The following is a 17,210-nucleotide window of genomic DNA, read 5'->3' on the forward strand; positions in this document are numbered from 1 at the left end:
GGCTTTGGTAAGAGTTCTCTCCAGGTGACTGGAGAGATTGTAGAAGCTTCCCACAGCTGCAGCCAGAAGCCTTTTCAACCCAGAAGCTTCCCTCTGAAGGGACATGAACAAGTCAGTTCCCTCCTCCCTATGCCCTTTAGAAATCTAAGCATTTTCTTCCTAATCTGTCTACCCTCCTCCCAGATCTCCCCTAGGCCCACATTCGAAAGTAGATGATAATAATTACTTGTTGAATGAATGAATCAGGAGAAAGTGTCACCTAAACAGAATGTCACTTTATGAGCCTATACTCACCTTATGCGTATATTGAAAAGTGGGGAAAAAAGAGGTGTGGCACCTGAGTCGCTCTAGGGCTGAGGAAGTGTTCAGTTTTTAAAAAATCCCTTTCACTGCTCAGAAGTGACCCTCCCCTTCTCTTTTGAGTACGTGCAGTATCAAAACTACAAGTCCCATAAGGCCGCTACCGGCAGTCACCATCTTGACACACTTTAGCGCGCATGTCGGCGGGAGAGCGAGCATTTGGGGAGAAGAAGCCCTGCCCCACTGCAGCCCATTGGTCATAGGGGCCGACGGCGGGCTCAGCGGTTGGCCACTGCGCCCGCCCATCCGTCGCGTCGGTCGGGGTCAGAGTGCGCGGAGGTGAGTCGGTGTGTTGTGGACTCGTGGTGCTGGCTGCCGCTGTTGAGGCGGCCGGGAACGGGCGGTGGGGAGCAGGCGGAGCTGGCCCTGCCTCTGCCTGGCCGGCGCCGCAGTCGGCGCGGGCCGCGCCCGCCGCCGTCAACTACCCTGAGCGCCTGCTGAGGCCGAGGGAGACGTCGGGGCCTGCACCTGGAGCAAGCCTGCCGCGCTGGCCCCGAGGAGGGGGCGTTGCCATGGCGACAGCTTCTCCCGCAGCTGACGGGGGGCGGGGGCGGCCCTGGGAAGGAGGGCTGGTCTCCTGGCCCCCTGCCCCTCCCCTTACGCTCCCCTGGACTTGGATGGGTCCGAGTTGGGGGCAACACCCTGGGGTGGGTGATGCTGAGAGCCCCCTCCCCCAGCCTAGGCCCTGGTTAATGCATGCGGGTGGCCGGTCGTGGCGTGTATAGTTTCTGCAGTTTGGGGTGCTGGCCGGTGTGCTCACCCCCGATGCATGATCTACTGAGTAGCGTTCTGGTGTAGGGGGAGCGGGGCTGGGTTTTGCCAGACAGATTGGGTGAGTTGATTAAGGGGGCTGACTCCTTCCTTACTTGGAATTACTAGAGAGGTGTGACCAGAGAGGCTAGGAGATAGTAGAGAGAGAATATCCCCTCTCCCCCTCCCGACACATGCACACAAAATTAGCAGTTTACCTCTGTAAAATTGAAGCGATGGAAGGAATGAATCAGGGCCTAACCTGGCTACCTTTCTGTTTGCCTTTCCTGCAAGTGGGCCAGCAACAGGTGTTTTCTTAAGACAAAAAACAAAAAAACATTAATTTGGATTGAGGGATGACTGTGAATTCTTGCAAAATGTAACTTCCTTTTAAAATTTATTTATTTTTTGTTGTTGCTTCTTGTTGACTTGAAAGATGCTGGATGTGGGGGTCCCTCACTAGGTATGTGAAATTTGTTCTTACGGCTGAATTTGGCAACGAATAGTGGCCACTGTGTTTTTCTGCTAGAGGTCTCTGGCCACTGGTATGGCATTTGCTCTTGTCAACATTTCATCAGTTTCCCAGCATTAGGGCAGCAAAACATGAATTTCATTGGCTAAAGACTATTCTCTGTTTTAATTATAGTAGGTTGTGATTGGATGTGTTTTGTTTTTTTTTTTTTTTTGACTTGTAGAACTGGGGATTGAAACTAGGGCTTCCCATTTGGTAAGCAAGTGCTCTATTACTGAGGTACATCCCCAGCCCTTTTTAAGTTTTATTTTGAGATAGGGTCTTGGTAAATTTGCCCAATCTGACCTTGAGCTTGCCATTCTCCTGCCTCAGCTTCCCAAGTAGCTGGGATTAAAGGTGTGGGCCTGACCTGGTTTTCAATTGTAGAGTTGTTACCAGAAATTGACTTCATCAAATTCTGCTTTATTCTGACTTTATCATATACAGTATACCTTGTTTTAGTGGGTTCGTTCTTGGAGCCTAAGTATATTATACCTGAATCCCCTACCATTTAAAAGCCAATTTATAAACAGGGACTTGGAGTGTGACTCCACTAATGTGTGTCTGTGATCTTAGTTAGAAACCTACTTGGCTGCCTTTCAGCAAGAGATGCAGAATGGGGGAAGGGAGCTGCCAGTAAGTGATTGATAAGGTTTCCTTTATGGATTCTGTGTTGCTTCACTGGAGCTCAGAGCACTTTGGCAACTTAAGCACTCCAAATTAAAAGCTCATTAACAATTTCTGCCCAAAGATCCTGTAAATAATCAGCTAGCTAGGTCATAGAGCTTGCCTAAGAGTGCCTCCTCCAACTTGAAATTTCTAAATAAAACTGCTTATATTCCCTTTCATTTTGAAAAGTGTTTTCTCTGTGGTGGGGTAAGTTAGTGAGTGGCCTTTTCCCAGAGGACCTGAGTAGAATGAAGTCTTAAATGTGTATAATGGTAGACAGGAATGTATTGGTTCCACTTGTGCTTCTTTGTGTAAAGGACATCACTAGCTTTATAGGATCATCATGCAACTTCTGGTTCTTTGGAAAATCTGAATTAGGTGATAAATAGGATAGGTGTCCATTGATGGTTTGAGTTGGGGTTTGGTTACTTTGACTTTCTTAGAACTTGAAGCAGAATTGGAAATATCCTGAAAGTGTTTCCTGGTATTTGTGGCCATTTGCAATATGGCCTGTGGGTTTGTGGCAACTAACCCCTGCCTCAGTCCTAACCTAGCCTTAGTTCCTGAGTTTGGAATGTTGTCAGCCTTACTAGTATCTCCTTGTCTAGATAGGATTCTGAAATTACCTAGTGAGCCACCACTTCATGGCCATCTTTCTCAGCCCAGGCTCAGACATTGTAAATATTTGATGTTTCTAGGAAGTAAGTCTCCTTACCAAGAAAAGGATATTACTAGAGAACATGAAATCCATCATTCCAAAAACAAATATGGTACTAATAGCTTCTGGAAGTTCTGTAGGAAACTGTTTTTCTTCATAGATAGCTGTTATCCCAAAGTTTTGAGTTTAGGAATTTGAGGTGAAGTATGATCCTTAGTGGGGATTTGATCCTTTGTGTTGAAATAGACTTGTTGCAGAGATGTGTGTTTGTCCACAGCATTGGGGCTTTCCAGCTCTCACAGAACCTTCAGCATCCCCAGCTGCCAGTCTTGGCATCTTCGAAGTAAGGAGAGGTGAGAATCCTGTTGCATGGTCAAGTTTGACTTGACTTCTTTATCAGTATTTGGGCTTGGTGGGGGTGGGGGTGGGGGTGGGACTGGTGCAGATTGATTTTCTGTAGCTTCTTTTATTAGGCAGCATATGCTCAAAACCTATGGAAACTTCCCTAAGAGTTTAAATTGAGAATTGAAATTGGGGATTCAGACTCTTGAGCTCTCTCATGATTTTTTTAATGGGCATCTCATGAACACCCTTTACTTTCAGGATGGTTGAATAGAGCTAGAATAGTCCTTTATCCTGAGAAATACATGTCTTAATACAAGAGGATAAAACACATACGTTTGATTCTTTTATTTTAATATTTTTTTAGATGTTGGTTATTTTATTCATTTATTTATATATGGTGCTGAGAATCAAACCCAGTGCCTCACACATGCTAGGCAAGTGCTGTACCACTGAGCCACAACTCCATCCCAACATTTGACTCTTAATGTATTTGACCAAAGCCTTTGTGATATTGGTTTAATTTGAGTTGTGTGAATAGCTTTAAGTGAATAGCTAGTCCCAACCTGTCTCCATTTTGCCAGGATCAGGGTCTTGCTAAAAAGGCAGACTCTGATGATTATTATCTAGGTCTTGGAGGCAGTTTGTGTAATAACTAAGAGCCAAGCAATTTGCTAGTTCCTGGAATTGTAATGGTGAACAAGACAGCCACTGTCCCTGCCACTAAAGAACTTAAAAATTCATGGGAGAGACAGATAGTAAAGAGGCAGTTAGTTATACCTGAGAGTGCTCTAGTAAAGGAAGTGCAAGTTCTTTGGGAGTGCAGAAGTGTCCCTAACCCAGACTGTATGCAGGAACAGCTTCTCAGAGGAAGTAACCACTTCACCTAGATTTAGATGAAAACACAAGGAGCCAAGTGTCAGAGCTTTGTTGAGTTTGAGAAAGTCCAGTGTGATTTAAACAGTGCTTAGTACGCAGGGCAGGAAAGATAAGTTGATGGCAGAGCTTTATAAACTCTTAGAATTAGACCTGGAGTTATGTGGGTGGGTAGAAAAAGATTAGAAACTGGTAAATCTTTTCTGTAAAGGACAAGATAATAAATATTGATCCTTTGTGGTTGCTGCTTTACACAACTTGGCAGTTATGTGTGAAAGCAGCCATAGACAGTTTGAAAATGAATGAACATGGCTGAATTTCAATAAAACTTTATTTATAAAACAGGTGGCATCTGTATTTAATATATGGACTCTAGTTTGCTGTCCCTTAAGAATAGTAGGAAGCCATTAAAAGGATTTAGGTAATAGAGTGATGTTAGTTTTGTGTTATAGAAAGTTTGCTTTGATGTCAGTGTGAAGAATGGATTGAAGGGGACAGATAATACTTGAAATGGACCAATAAGGAAGCTGTGGCAGTTACATGGATAGCATTTTATATTTCCCCTTTTGTGGAAGTATTTTAAGTTGTAGCTGAACACAATACCTTTATTTTATTTATTTATTTTTATGTGGTGCTGAGGATTGAACCCAGCTCCTTGCATATGCTAGGCAAGTGTTCTACCATTGAGCCACAACCCCCAGCTCCGGGAACTATTTTCTATTGAAGGAAGTATGGAATAAATAAAGCCCTGGAAGGGATATTGGTTTTAGGGTTCATGGCTTAATGTCAGTTGCTTTGAACTTACTTGAACTATACACACAGAAACTGACCCATTTTCCTAAGCTTTCTAGGGAATTGTCCTCTTTCTGTTCTACTCAGTCTCTCCTTTCCTTGCTTGCAGCAGACTGATAACCTTTTCCCAATTTTAGAAATTGTTTCCTGGTTCAGATATGATGATGTGTCAGGCACAGGAACCAAATAAAGTATTTGTTGAATGTCTAATGAGATTATAGCACAGAGCCCTGTGTTTGCTTTTGACTTTTGTCTTCCACATTGCTAGAGGGAAGCTTGTAGGTTCCACCCCAAACTGTAGGTTATTGTTTTGGTGGGGGGGAGGGTGTTACTGGGATTGAACGCATGGGCGTTTAACCACTGAGCCACATCCCCAGCCCCACCCCCACCTTTTTCTTTTTTAAGTTTTGTGTTTTGAGACCGGACCTTGCTAAGTTGCTGAGGCTGACTTTGAACTTGCAATCCTCCTGTTTTAGCCTCCCGAGTTGCTAGGATTACAGGCATGTGCCACTGCACTTGGCCCAACGTATAGGCTTCTGATAGTAGTGTTTATGTGACCTTGCACAAGTGACTTAGCTCTCTGAGTTTCACTTTCCTATCTGTAAAATGGAGATAGAGGACTTAATAGGTTGGTTAAAGGCTTTGGTAATGTATATAAAGCTGTTAGCACAGTGCCTAGATACATTTTTATTACTAATAATATTTTACACAATTATTTATTTTTTTTTTAAAGCAGGAAATAGTTGACAAGTACTTTAGAGTCAGCACAGTTGTCATTGTGTCCATATGATAGAAACAGCCCTGGTGGTGAGAGCCAGCACATAGGAGGAAGTTACAACAAAAGCAAGGCACTGTCCTGCCTAATGGAAAATTTGCACACAGCAGGAGTTCCATTCAGAATCCCAGCATTTTTTGGGGCATGGACCTTAGTCTCAACACCGTCAGTAAAGTGAGTTGAATGAGCAGTTTCCCAGTAAATTTCACCTGTGACTAATCATACCTTCTTATTTGTCTGGGGCCATTTATTGATATTGCCACCCTTGAGGCCCTGCATCTTTGTAAAGTGCCTCTTGAATTTTTTAGATTGCTTTTACCACCACTGCAGGAAGTTTTTCAAATAGTATTCATTTCCTTGCTACCATGTGAGGAAACTGAGGCCCAACAAGGTTAAGTGAGTTGCCCAAAGTCATACTGTGACTTACTGTCAAAGCTAGCGCACATTTGCCTCCAGATGAAATTGCGTTTGTTTATTGCTGTGATTTCTCTTTCCTTGAGTGGGAGATGTGTAGTCATTTCAGAACTGCAGTCTGATACATGCCTTGTCCATATCTTTGAGGCTTCATTTGAGTCCTACTGTATCTCTTTGGTTCGTTTGGGTTTTAATGTTTGATGACTGCTAGGACCAGACCTGTTGGGAAGCAGATTCCCTTTGGGTTGTTGTTTTTAGCCTTTTCTCCTTTGGGGACATTCCTTGGGGAATCTTGGGTTACAAGAGATTGCTTTGATATGTTCAAAATTGTGCCTTGTGCCCCACAGCTACAGGTAAAATCAAAAGGCAGATAATTTATGGGAGTGTCAAAGCTGGCCGCTGGCACCTCGGGAGGCCATTAGTATGCCTGTTCAGACCCTCTGTGTCCTTGCAATTGATTCCTCTTTGCATGAGCCTGATTTGGGAAGCTGTAGATCTGTGGGTAGTGATTGGATGTGACAGTCCAAACACCGGTCCCTAAATTAATCCTTTTAATAGTATTCTGGCACCAAGGCAATTTCTCTTTCTCTTTCTCTCTCAACTGAGGAGGACAGAATGGGGTGGACTGGGAGAAGAATAGAAAGGAAGGAAGGAAGGAAAGAAAGAAAGAACCTTTGTTTGGTGCCTGGGCCCTGCTCTGTTCTGGCATGTTCTAATTCCAGAGCAGTGGACTTTGGGCATATTAATTCATTCAGCACACTCGTACTTAACTTTGTGCCTGACCCTGTGCTGGATACTGGGAATACAGAAATGAACAAAATGTAGTCCTTGCACCTAAGGGTCTAACTCAGTGTTTCTCAAGCTTTTAAAACTCTTTCACCATTTAGATTTAAAAAATAAATCTTGCTGGGTGTGGTGTACACATCTGTAATCCCAGCGGCTAGGGAGACTGAGACAGGAGGATCACGAATTCAAAGCCAGCCTCAGCAATTTAGTGAGGCGCTAAGCAACTCAGTGAGACCCTATTTCTAAATAAAATTCAAAATAGGGCTGGGGATGTGACTCAGTAGTCGAGTGCCCCTAAATTCAATCCCTGGTACCATAAATAAACAAACAAATAAATAAATAAATAAATCTCATGCCCTTCTTTAATGCTGTATATGAAATTTTAAAGTACATGAAGGAGCCTCAAAAAAAGTCAAGGCATTAGTATATCTGATATGCTTTTTTTTTTTACATAAACATGCACACAAATGCCTATATATAACTATTTTCTATTCTTTTCTCAACTCCTTGAAAATTATTACTAGAAGGAAAACAGATATCTAACCTAGAGAAAAGTTACAAAATAAGAATAAACTGCGTTACTGAATAATAAGCAATTAACTTTCTGATGGGTTATCAGAGCTATTAAAAGAGGGAGATTTGAGCTGGGTTTTGGAGAAGGGTTGATAATTTGCCTAGTGAAAAATAGAGGGGCATTCCAATATAGAGGGAGTAGCATTTGCAAAAGTTCAGATTTGGAAAAGGAGATGTCACATTTGGGGACCTGGGCAAGAGCTGATTATAACCTTCCTCCTGCCAGTTTCTCACTCTGTAAGGTGGGAAGATTTGCACCTCTGGAATTGTATTTGAGAAGGAGCTTTGAATTCTCCATTGTGTTTTAATTCAAGACATCCCTTCCTGTTCCTACTTTTGTGCTCAGGGCTGTAATTTGTTTTTCTTTTTAAAATTATTATGAAATCAAATTTGGTTGATTTAGGTTTAATCACTGCCTAAGTTTGAGTTACTTCTGGTTAAAATCACACCTTACTTAAAAAAAAAAATTGGGGCTGGGGCAGTGGTAGAGTGTTGCCTAGCATGCACAAAGCCCTGGGTTCAATTCCCAGCACCCCCCCCAAAAAAAAAAAATTAGATTTTTCTGGGCATGGTGGTGCACATCTGTAATCCCAGCAGCTTGGGAGTCTGAGGCAGAAGGATTGCAAATTCAAAGCCAGCCTCAGCAACTTAGTGAGGTCCTAAGAGACTTAGGGAGACCCTGTCTCATAATAAAAAGACCTGGGGATGTGGCTCAGTGGAAAAGTACCTTGGATTTAACCGCTGGTACAAAAAAAAGAAAGAAAGAAAGAAAGAAAAATTAAAATTGATATGCATTGTTAGCCCTGTGACCGATGGAGAATCCGTCAAGTGTGGAAATGTGGGCCATCAAACATGGTAGAGGAAACTAAGAGTACCCAAAGAGTTGGGTACCTTTTAGCTTTAGTTTCCTCAGGTGTAAAATGGAAATAGTGTTAACCATTTTGCTTGACATTTGGTAGGATTAAATGAGATTAAGATCTATAAATCACCAACACAGAAAATGGTGTTTCCCTTTCCTCTTTTTCATGTTTTAACTGTAGCTCCCTTTTATTGAGCACTTACTATCGTGCAGGGCATTGTACATACATTATTTTATTGAATTGAACCCAAGATATTGGTATTATTTTAGCTATTATTACAAAGAATATGCAGTAGAGTCAGGATTTGAACATAGATTTTTCTGACCCAAGTGTTTTAACAACTAGATTGTATGGCTCTGCTTCAACACCAGTTCTCCATCTTGAAAGCAAGAGCCTAGAAGATATTTAAACAGTATGATCATCCCTCCCTCCCTATCTTATTTGCTGTACCTTAGGAAACAAGACTTTATGTCCTTTTGTGTGTAATGGAGGGGCAGCTGACTTGTAGGACTATACTGAGATGTCGTCCAACTTTGGTCCCTGGAAAGAGTTTGACCAAGTTGTAAGCATGCTGATGGTTTAGCAAACAGCAAGCAAATTATAAATAGTTGCCTCTTGATGTGTGCTGTTTTGAGCTGTTGAGATGGACCAGTTGAAGCTAGCCTGCTATGGCTTTGTTGTTGCCATAAGAATCTGGTGTTCTTGTAAGCCTTTGGTGAAAGTCCTTAGGTAATTTGGGATTAGCAGTTGTTTCTGAAGCGGGAAGCTCATCTTAGCCCTGCCTTGGAGCAGAAGCTGTGGTTATAGGATAAGGGCAGTGACAGGTTGCAAAGAGGAGTAGAGTGTTTTGTTGAGGTGAGGGTCCTCCTTTAGAGTTCTTCCTTCCTTATCACGTTGGGGTCATCAGAAAGTCGTATAGAGTTTGTGGGTTATATCATGGTTTCTTTTTTCTCCAGTTTGTAGTCTTGAGTGGAATAGACAGAGCCTTTAGATTCCTGTCTATTCTATGAGACTGTAGAGAAGATTGGGGGATGAGTGGAGAGCTCTACTCCTTGCACTGGAGCCACGGCCTAGTTCTAGAGACCTGGTTCTGTTCTTTTTCTTTCTTGCTGTGTGAACCTTGGGTGCTCCTTTTTCTTCCTGGGCTTAATTTCTACAGGCTGACTAGACTGTGTTGCCTCTGAGGTTTTCTTTTACTTTTAACTGTTTGATTTTCATGGAAAGATTTGTGGTAGTAAGGATACATTCTTTAATTGAAGATTATGATTCTTGAAGGCATGCGGTCTATTTATGTCCTTACCAAGTAACTTTTTGCTGCCTAAGACAAAGCTTGGGACTAGGTGAGTTACAAACAGATGGTACAGTGTTCTTTGTTGTTGCTTCTGTGACTCAGGGCCTGAGCACCTGTGATGCTATAGGTCAGACCTGGGCAGAGACTTGCCCTAGGACAGAAAACTGAAGAAGCTAAAGTTCTAGTGGTTCAGGTTATTTCTAGTTAGTTGAACACAGGAACTGCCTCTGGTATCTTGGAGTTTATCTGGAAGATACCCCTGCCTCCCAGTCTGATTTTTAATGGCATGGATTGAATACAGGGATGCTATCAATCCCCATGTTCCCAAAGATTCTAAGTCTGTGTGGTTGGGGAGGTGGAGTGGAATAGACCACGTGTTTCCTGATGGACTCCTCTGCTTGTCCCATCCCTGAGGCTCCCCTGGCCTGTGTATGTGGAGTAGAAGAATGACCCCCTCCCTCTACTCTCCCTTCCCCCTTCTAGTAATGGAGGCTATAAAATGTCTATTTACCCAAGACACCAGAACGACTCCTCTGTGGTTCCACTAATCTGGTGATTTGGTGCTTCTTTGGTCTCTCAGGTAAATACAGATTGAGTCTTTTTATAAAGGCATATTATTTCCCTCATTAAATGTGTGTCTTGGCACATGTGTTATTTACCTGATAGACAGTAATGGCTGCAGAGGAGCCATTGGTGTCTGTTGTGTAAATATGCTGTACAGAGACCGTTCTCCAGGGGCTGTGGCGCAGACCTGTTTCTCCAAATCAGGCTGGCCCTAGGGCAGTCCATATTTACCCCTCTTCTGTCCCCTTTGGAGGACCAATCCCTTCATTTTGAGGAGAGAATCATTCATATTCCCCCTTGTTGTAGGCTGCTTACTACATTTAATTTGTTAGAAGTAAAAGGAGGTCTGAGAATAAATGTGTAAATCTTGTTCCCTGATTAAAGATAGTTTGCAGAAATACAGAGAATCATAAACTGTTTCTTTTTAAGTTCTGCCCCTTAACTAAATATTCAAGGATCCAGTTGAGGTTGTAAACTGCGAGACTTATATTCTTCAAACCTGTAACTAAAGTACAAAGACATCAATATGAAAGAGAAGCCCTTCAGCTGCCAGGAGGTACAAGAACAGGTGGAATATCATGTAGGGAGTGCTGAGGTGTTTCTTGAGTAGCTGTCTGGGGGCCTCAGTGCCAGTGAGGGGCTCTTCTGATGAAGACTCAACTTGATAGAGACTGTTCGGGCTGAGGGGATGCTTTAGGGCTCGCTTTTGCCAAACTTGCTGCCAGAGGGTACACGGTGGGGAGATATCTCTCTCCCTCTCTCTCACCCTCCTTCTCTCTCCTTGCCTCCCTCCCTCTCTCTCCTTCCCTCCCTCTGTCTCTGTCTCTCTTTCTCTCTCTTTTTCACATACCACTTGTTCTGGTTTTTATATTTTAGATCACATCATATACAGACTTTATTTATATTTTAGTATTATTTTTTATTTTGCAGTGTTGGGGATTGAACCCAGGGCTTTATGCATGCTAGGCAAGTGCTCTTCCACTAAGCTACACCCCCAGGCCTGCATATGGATTTTTTAAAAGTTTGAAACAGTCCTAATTTACATAAAAGTTGTAAATACAGCACAAAGAATTTTTTCCTGAACTATTTCAGGGTTAAGTTCCCAAACTAATGCCCTATCGTCCTGAACACTTTGTATTTCCTACAAGCAAGGACATTTTCTTAACCACAATACAACCATCAAAATCAGGAAATTGACATTAGTATGTCACCTCCATCTAACTCACAAATCCCATTCAAGTTTTACCAGTTGTCCCAGGAATGTTCTTTGTAGCAAAATGATATGGTTCAGAATCATGGATTGTATTTAGTTATCAAGTATTATTAGTGTCTTTTTTGACTTTCCTTGATGTTCATGACCTTGACACATTTGAAGATTACAGGATGGTTATTGTGTAGATTGGCTTTCAATTAGGGTTTATTTTTTTATTTTCTCATGATTAGATTCAGGTTGTGCCCATTCAACAAAATGTTGTAGAAATAATGCTTTGTTCCTATTGTATCTTTCAGATGGCATGTGATTTTAATTGATATTACAGATGATGTTTATTTTTGATCAGTTGATTAAGGTGATGTCTGTCAAACTTCTGCATTATAAAATCATTTCTTTTTATAGTTAATAAGCATTTTATGGAGAGATACTTTGAAACTATGTAAATATCCCTCAATTAACTTTAGTTTTATTCATTTATATTTTTTTGGACTCATAGTTTCCCTAGTTTATTCAATGTATTTTAATCCATTACTATCATTAATTATTGGTCAATAGAAGCCTTTCAAGGTGATTTTTCTGGTACAACAGGATTTTCCAGGCCTATCTTGTTCTTTTTCTGCCATAGCCCTGGAACCAGCCATTTCTCCAAGGAACTCTGGTTCTTTTTTTGGGCCGGGGGGTGGGGGGCACTACTGGGAATTGAACTCAGGGGCACTCAACCACTGAGCCATATCTCCTGCTCTATTTTGTATTTTATTTAAGAGACAGGGTCTCACTGAGGCACTTTGAACTTGCCTCAGTCTCCCAAGCCACTGGAATTACAGGCAAGCATCACCTCGCCCTGCAACTCAGGTTCTTTTAATAGAGAATGGTATTTAGAAGCCAACTGAGTGGTGCTGCTTCCCGGCTCTTCTTTAGATGGAACTAGAAAATATTTATGTGTGTGTGAATATGTATATTTGTGTGTGTATGTATATATATATATGTAATTTGTGTATATACACACACACATACATATCTACTCATACTAAATATATCTACACTTAAATATCCAGGTCTAAGGCAGAAACCATGAGTTTGTACTCTTAATTGCCAGTTCCAATCTGGCACTACCTATTTTCTCCTTTTTTTTTTTTTGTATCAGGTATTGAACCTAGGGGCATTTAACCACTGAGCCATGTCCCCAGCCCTTTTTTGTGTATTATTGGGAGACAGGATCTCACTGAGTTGCTTAGCACCTTGCTAAGTTGCCGAGGCTGGCTTTGAACTCGTGATCCTCCTGCCTCAGCCTCCTGAGCCTCTGGGATTACAGTTGTGCACCACCAAGCCTGGCACCCTTTTCATATTTTAACTACTTTCTTTAACAGTGAGAAACCTGGTTCCCATTATCTTTAGTGTATGTATTTCTTTGCTCAATCCCTCTGTGTGTAACCAGTCTCCCATTGCTGGCCGTTGCCCTGTTTCAGTCACTCCTGAGTGCCTCTTTTATCCTGCCCATGACTCCCCAGAGTAGACTGCCCTGGACATGAATGCCTCCTCACCTGTCTTTGGCTCTGACATGCTGCACACCTTCCCACATCTTTAAGGATGCCCTCTTAGCCCTGCTTGGGCTCTGACTCTTCCCCCACACCTCTGCATCTCCCCCCCAGCTGATGTAAGCAGTACCTTCTTCTGCTATAGGATTAAATTTTTCAGGAAGGGAAGAGGAAGAGCTATCCTCTTTCCTTGATTTGAACTGAACTTAGTTGTTAGAAGAAAGGAAGTAAGGAACCAGTGACTGTTGACATGTGGAGGCCTAGCCTTCTAATGTCTTTTGTTAAGATTTCCTATAAGAGATGCCTTTTGATATGGGTGAAATCAGGTGAGAAAATAAGGCCTACAGGCCAGAGAACTAGCCATCCATGTGTTGTTCATGGGAAGGGATAGGGTGTATATAACGTGCTCTATGGGTGGTCTGGAGCATTCTAGGGATGGATGATGTAACTCCCCGAGGCTGCCTGATGCATTAATTAGACTTATAGGCTGGGGATATGAGGATCCAGGCTTGGCCAGGTGGGCATAGCCTACTGTATGATAGTAGTGATAATAGTAAGCTAATATTTATTCACCCCTTATGTCCCATACATTGTTGTTAGTGCTTTACATGTGTTGTTGCATTTCTTTCTCACTTAAAGAGTGGGTAGTGGTGTTATTGTCATTTTACAGGTGAGGAATTGAAGAACAGAGCTTGTCCAAGGTGCCATGGCTATTTAGTGATAAAGTCTGAACTCAAACCTGGAAGTCCTCATTCATCATGATGCTTAATTGCCTGTATTTTGCAGATAAGAGTTTATCTATGCTGCATATACTATAGACATATTGGAGAAGGTTAAAGATTTCAAAAGTCTTTATATGTGGTCTGATTTCAAGGGGTTAGAGAGGGACTTTTGATCCAAATTAGCAGATGGGTGTCTGCCATCTCAATAAGGTTTCCCAGTACTATTCAGGAGTAGGTGATGTGATAAGTTATTTTAGATTCTGGTTTTCAAAGGGATGTTGGCCCTTTTGCCTTTTCAAGAGATTCCATAATGAAACTCAAGCTAGCCTTTGTCACCTGGGTTGAGGAGGTTTGGCTACATTTTGGGGGAGACTATAAGCAAGTGCTGTGCTTGTTCAGGATCCATGAAGAACTTAAAATACTTTTGGTTTTCATTCATTTGGGGAAATTAAAGACCTACACTAGCACATATCCTAACACAGGCAAATGATTGTACTCATTTAGTGAATCAGGAGAGAAATGGAAAAAAGAAGTGATAATGTGACATTGTCCATTTTTTTTTTTTGCCCAGGTAATAGTGACCTCATTGCCTTTGAGTATGCTTTGGGATTCACAGTGTGCTGTCCCCACTACCTGATGTGGAGAGAGCCAGGTGTTCACAGCCATTCTGAGGCAATCGCATTTGGCTATGTTGAAATGGGGCCTCAAAAAGGATAAATTATGGTTATATCTGTATTGAGTGGTAGGATTTCTTGTTTGAGAAGTTGAAGGAAATTTGAGTGTTAGGTATAAAAGGAAGAAAGACAAAATTGTTGCTTTGTTCCTTATTTATTTTTTTTGAAACTTGAGTTATTTGTGAGTAAAACTGAGGCTTTGATTTTTATATTTAGTCAGCCCTCTGAGGAGCAGACATACTGCAAATTTAAAGGAAAAATGTAAAGGAAAAATGATTTTTTTTTTCCTTGCACATGTTCACTCAGAAAACTTTACTAGACTTTTAGCAAAGCTCCCATTACTGCCACATCTGGGTTTTCTCTTTTTCCTTCCCTATTTAAAAAGTCCCACAGTCGTTCAGGGCCTTTAGGAGAGAGTGAGTCTGAATGGCAGCAAATGAGGAGGCCTGAGGCTGTTGCCAGCTGTGCTCTCCAGGCCCTATTCATTCCCCCAGGGTGCTGCTTACCAGTGTCAGGGTTGGGAAGTCACCAGAATGTTGGGAGCAAATTCCCCTAGGATTTGCTTTGTTTGCTTTCACACTTTCACATTGGTGTGCAGAGATGTCAAGACACAGGACAACCCAGGTCAAATGGCATGTAGCAGAGCTAAGGAGAGAGCCTTGGACATTTCTGGCTGTTTGTGGGGGTCTACTTAACTCCCAGGACTGATTGTGCAACTGGGTCACCTCATGTTAACTTTGGGACACTTCGCTTTAAAGTTAACTGTTGCCACCTGGGAAGTGACCACAGAATTTTTCTCTTTGCTCCCTTTTGAACTAGAGCTCAGTTTAAAGATGAAGGCCAGTGCTGCATGTTGTTTTGAGAATGATCTGGGAGACTCAGAGCTGTAATAATGCTGCAGGTGCTGGTTTTAGGGTCCTGAACTTTAGTAATGGATACCGTGATTTAGAAAGGGGCCTAGAAACCCCGAGGAGTGGCTCATGTTGCAGGGACATTCCTGAAGACTAGATGGAACAAGGCCACAGTGGGAGGGGAGTAACCCAGGCTCTCTGTGTTTTTTGTTTGTTTGTTTTGTTTGTTTTTTTAACTTTCCTCCCCTAAGTTTTAGATGCTTCTGGATGTTCAATGCTAGCACCTTTACAGACTGGAGCAGCTCGATTTTCTTCGTATTTACTTTCAAGAGCGAGAAAAGTGCTGGGCTCCCACTTATTTTCTCCTTGTGGTGTTCCGGAGTTCTGCTCCATATCCACCAGAAAGCTGGCGGCCCACGGCTTTGGCGCATCCATGGCGGCAATGGTGTCCTTTCCTCCCCAGAGGTATCACTACTTTTTAGTGCTGGACTTTGAGGCCACGTGTGACAAGCCACAGATTCATCCTCAGGTAACTGTTGCAATCATTGCTTTAGAAGAGGTGGGGTGGGCAAGAAGGGAGGGAGGAGCATCTTGCTACCTGGGACCCAGAGCGGTTTTCTCATGTCTTCCTGGGTTTTAGCTGTTCATCTGGAGTTTCTACCTAGGAAGCAGGACTTGGTCCAGGTATGCTAGGGAAAGGTAGACCTGAGAAGTCTCTGGGGAAAACTGGGCACATTGTTTTTTTCTGGTCTCAGCTTTTGGGAATCAAAATATTTCCTTCTCTTCCATTCTCCTCTTTTCCTTTCCTTTCATTTCCTTCCTCCCTTCTTCTGCCACTGCTACTTGTTCTTTTAGGGAATACTGTGGTAGTCAGCCTCCATATTGACCCCCAGTGATCCTTACCTCTTGGGATTCACACCCTTGGAAGTTCTCCCACACTGAACCAAGGATAGCCCTGTCTAATCAATAGATTATAGCAGAAGAGACAACGTGTGATTTCTGAGACTAAGTTAAAAAAAAAAAATTGCAGTCTACTTTGTTTTTTTGGACCACTTGCCCTGGTGAAAGCCTGCCACTGTGCTACACAGATACTCAAGCAATCCTGTGGACAGGTACATTAGAACTGAGGCTTTAATCCAAAAGTTACTACCAGTTTGGCAGCCATGTGAGTGAGGCATCTTGGAAGTGAATTCACTAGCTCCAGTCAAGCCTTCAGATGACTGCGGCCCCAGTGAACATTTGACTTCAACCTCAGGAGAGATCTTCAGCAGGCCAAGCCACTTCCAAATTCCTGACTCATAGGAACTGTAAGAAGTAACAAATGATTGTTGATGCTTTAAGCCACAAGTTTTGGTGTATTTGTTATGTAGCATTAGATAACCTGAACAAGTACTGTTGTTGATCTTTTGGAAAAGAAAATTTCTTTTGCTTGCTTTTTTTTCCCCCTTAGTCACCAGCTGGGTAAAAAGACCTTTTACCTTTAAAAGTTATGCTGCTAGGAAGCTTGGATTAATAGCAGAGAGACAACTATGCTGAATCATGTTTAAGTGCTTGGTGGTTGCTTTGAGGGAAGTGGTCAGGAGCCTATGTGGCAGTTCATTGCAATGGGCCTCGGGTATGCCTGGCTCTAGGACTGTAACTCTTCTCTACAGGGCTAGGTTATATAGTATGTAATTTGGGGATGCATAGATTTGTTGGTCTGGGAGCAGGTTACAGTAAGAGTAAGTAGGAAGAGGAGAAGAGGACCTTCAGCATTGGGTACTTTGGGGGTCCATTCAGAGATAAACTGGCTTTATTTCTCATGCCCTCTTCCCCCAGAAATGGGTCTGTCTTTAGAATGATAAATTATTTCGCCTAAAGCAGACATCACAACCCTTTTTTCCTCTCTCCTCTCCTCTTTCCTGTTCTCTGTTAAAATAATGGTGTGCCTCAGAGGCATTGGAATCATGCCTATGGAGGCCTTGGAAGACAAGCTGGATATGGATAATACCCTA

At 42.4% G+C, this 17,210-nt stretch overlaps 1 protein-coding gene across 9 annotated transcripts in view; it reads left to right on the top strand.

Moving 5' to 3' along the window:
• Positions 1-576: 576 nt before the first annotated feature.
• Eri3 (ERI1 exoribonuclease family member 3) overlaps positions 577-17,210 on the top strand; it is a 132,735-nt gene continuing 116,101 nt past the window's right edge. For 3 of the 9 annotated variants that reach the window (XM_076860578.2, XM_076860580.2, XM_076860582.2), the window contains exons 1-3: positions 660-1,007; positions 3,226-3,301; positions 15,468-15,745. In XM_076860578.2, the coding sequence (XP_076716693.1) occupies positions 873-1,007; positions 3,226-3,301; positions 15,468-15,745 (489 nt within the window). In that variant the 5' untranslated portion in view covers positions 660-872. Of the gene's footprint in view, positions 640-659; positions 1,008-3,225; positions 3,302-15,467; positions 15,746-17,210 lie in introns of those variants that run through there. The other 6 variants (XM_076860579.2, XM_076860581.2, XM_076860584.2 and 3 more) reach the window with 4 other exon arrangements.

Source organism: Callospermophilus lateralis, chromosome 7, assembly GCF_048772815.1.
Source record: "Callospermophilus lateralis isolate mCalLat2 chromosome 7, mCalLat2.hap1, whole genome shotgun sequence".
In the NCBI taxonomy this organism is placed as follows: Eukaryota; Metazoa; Chordata; class Mammalia; order Rodentia; family Sciuridae; genus Callospermophilus; species Callospermophilus lateralis.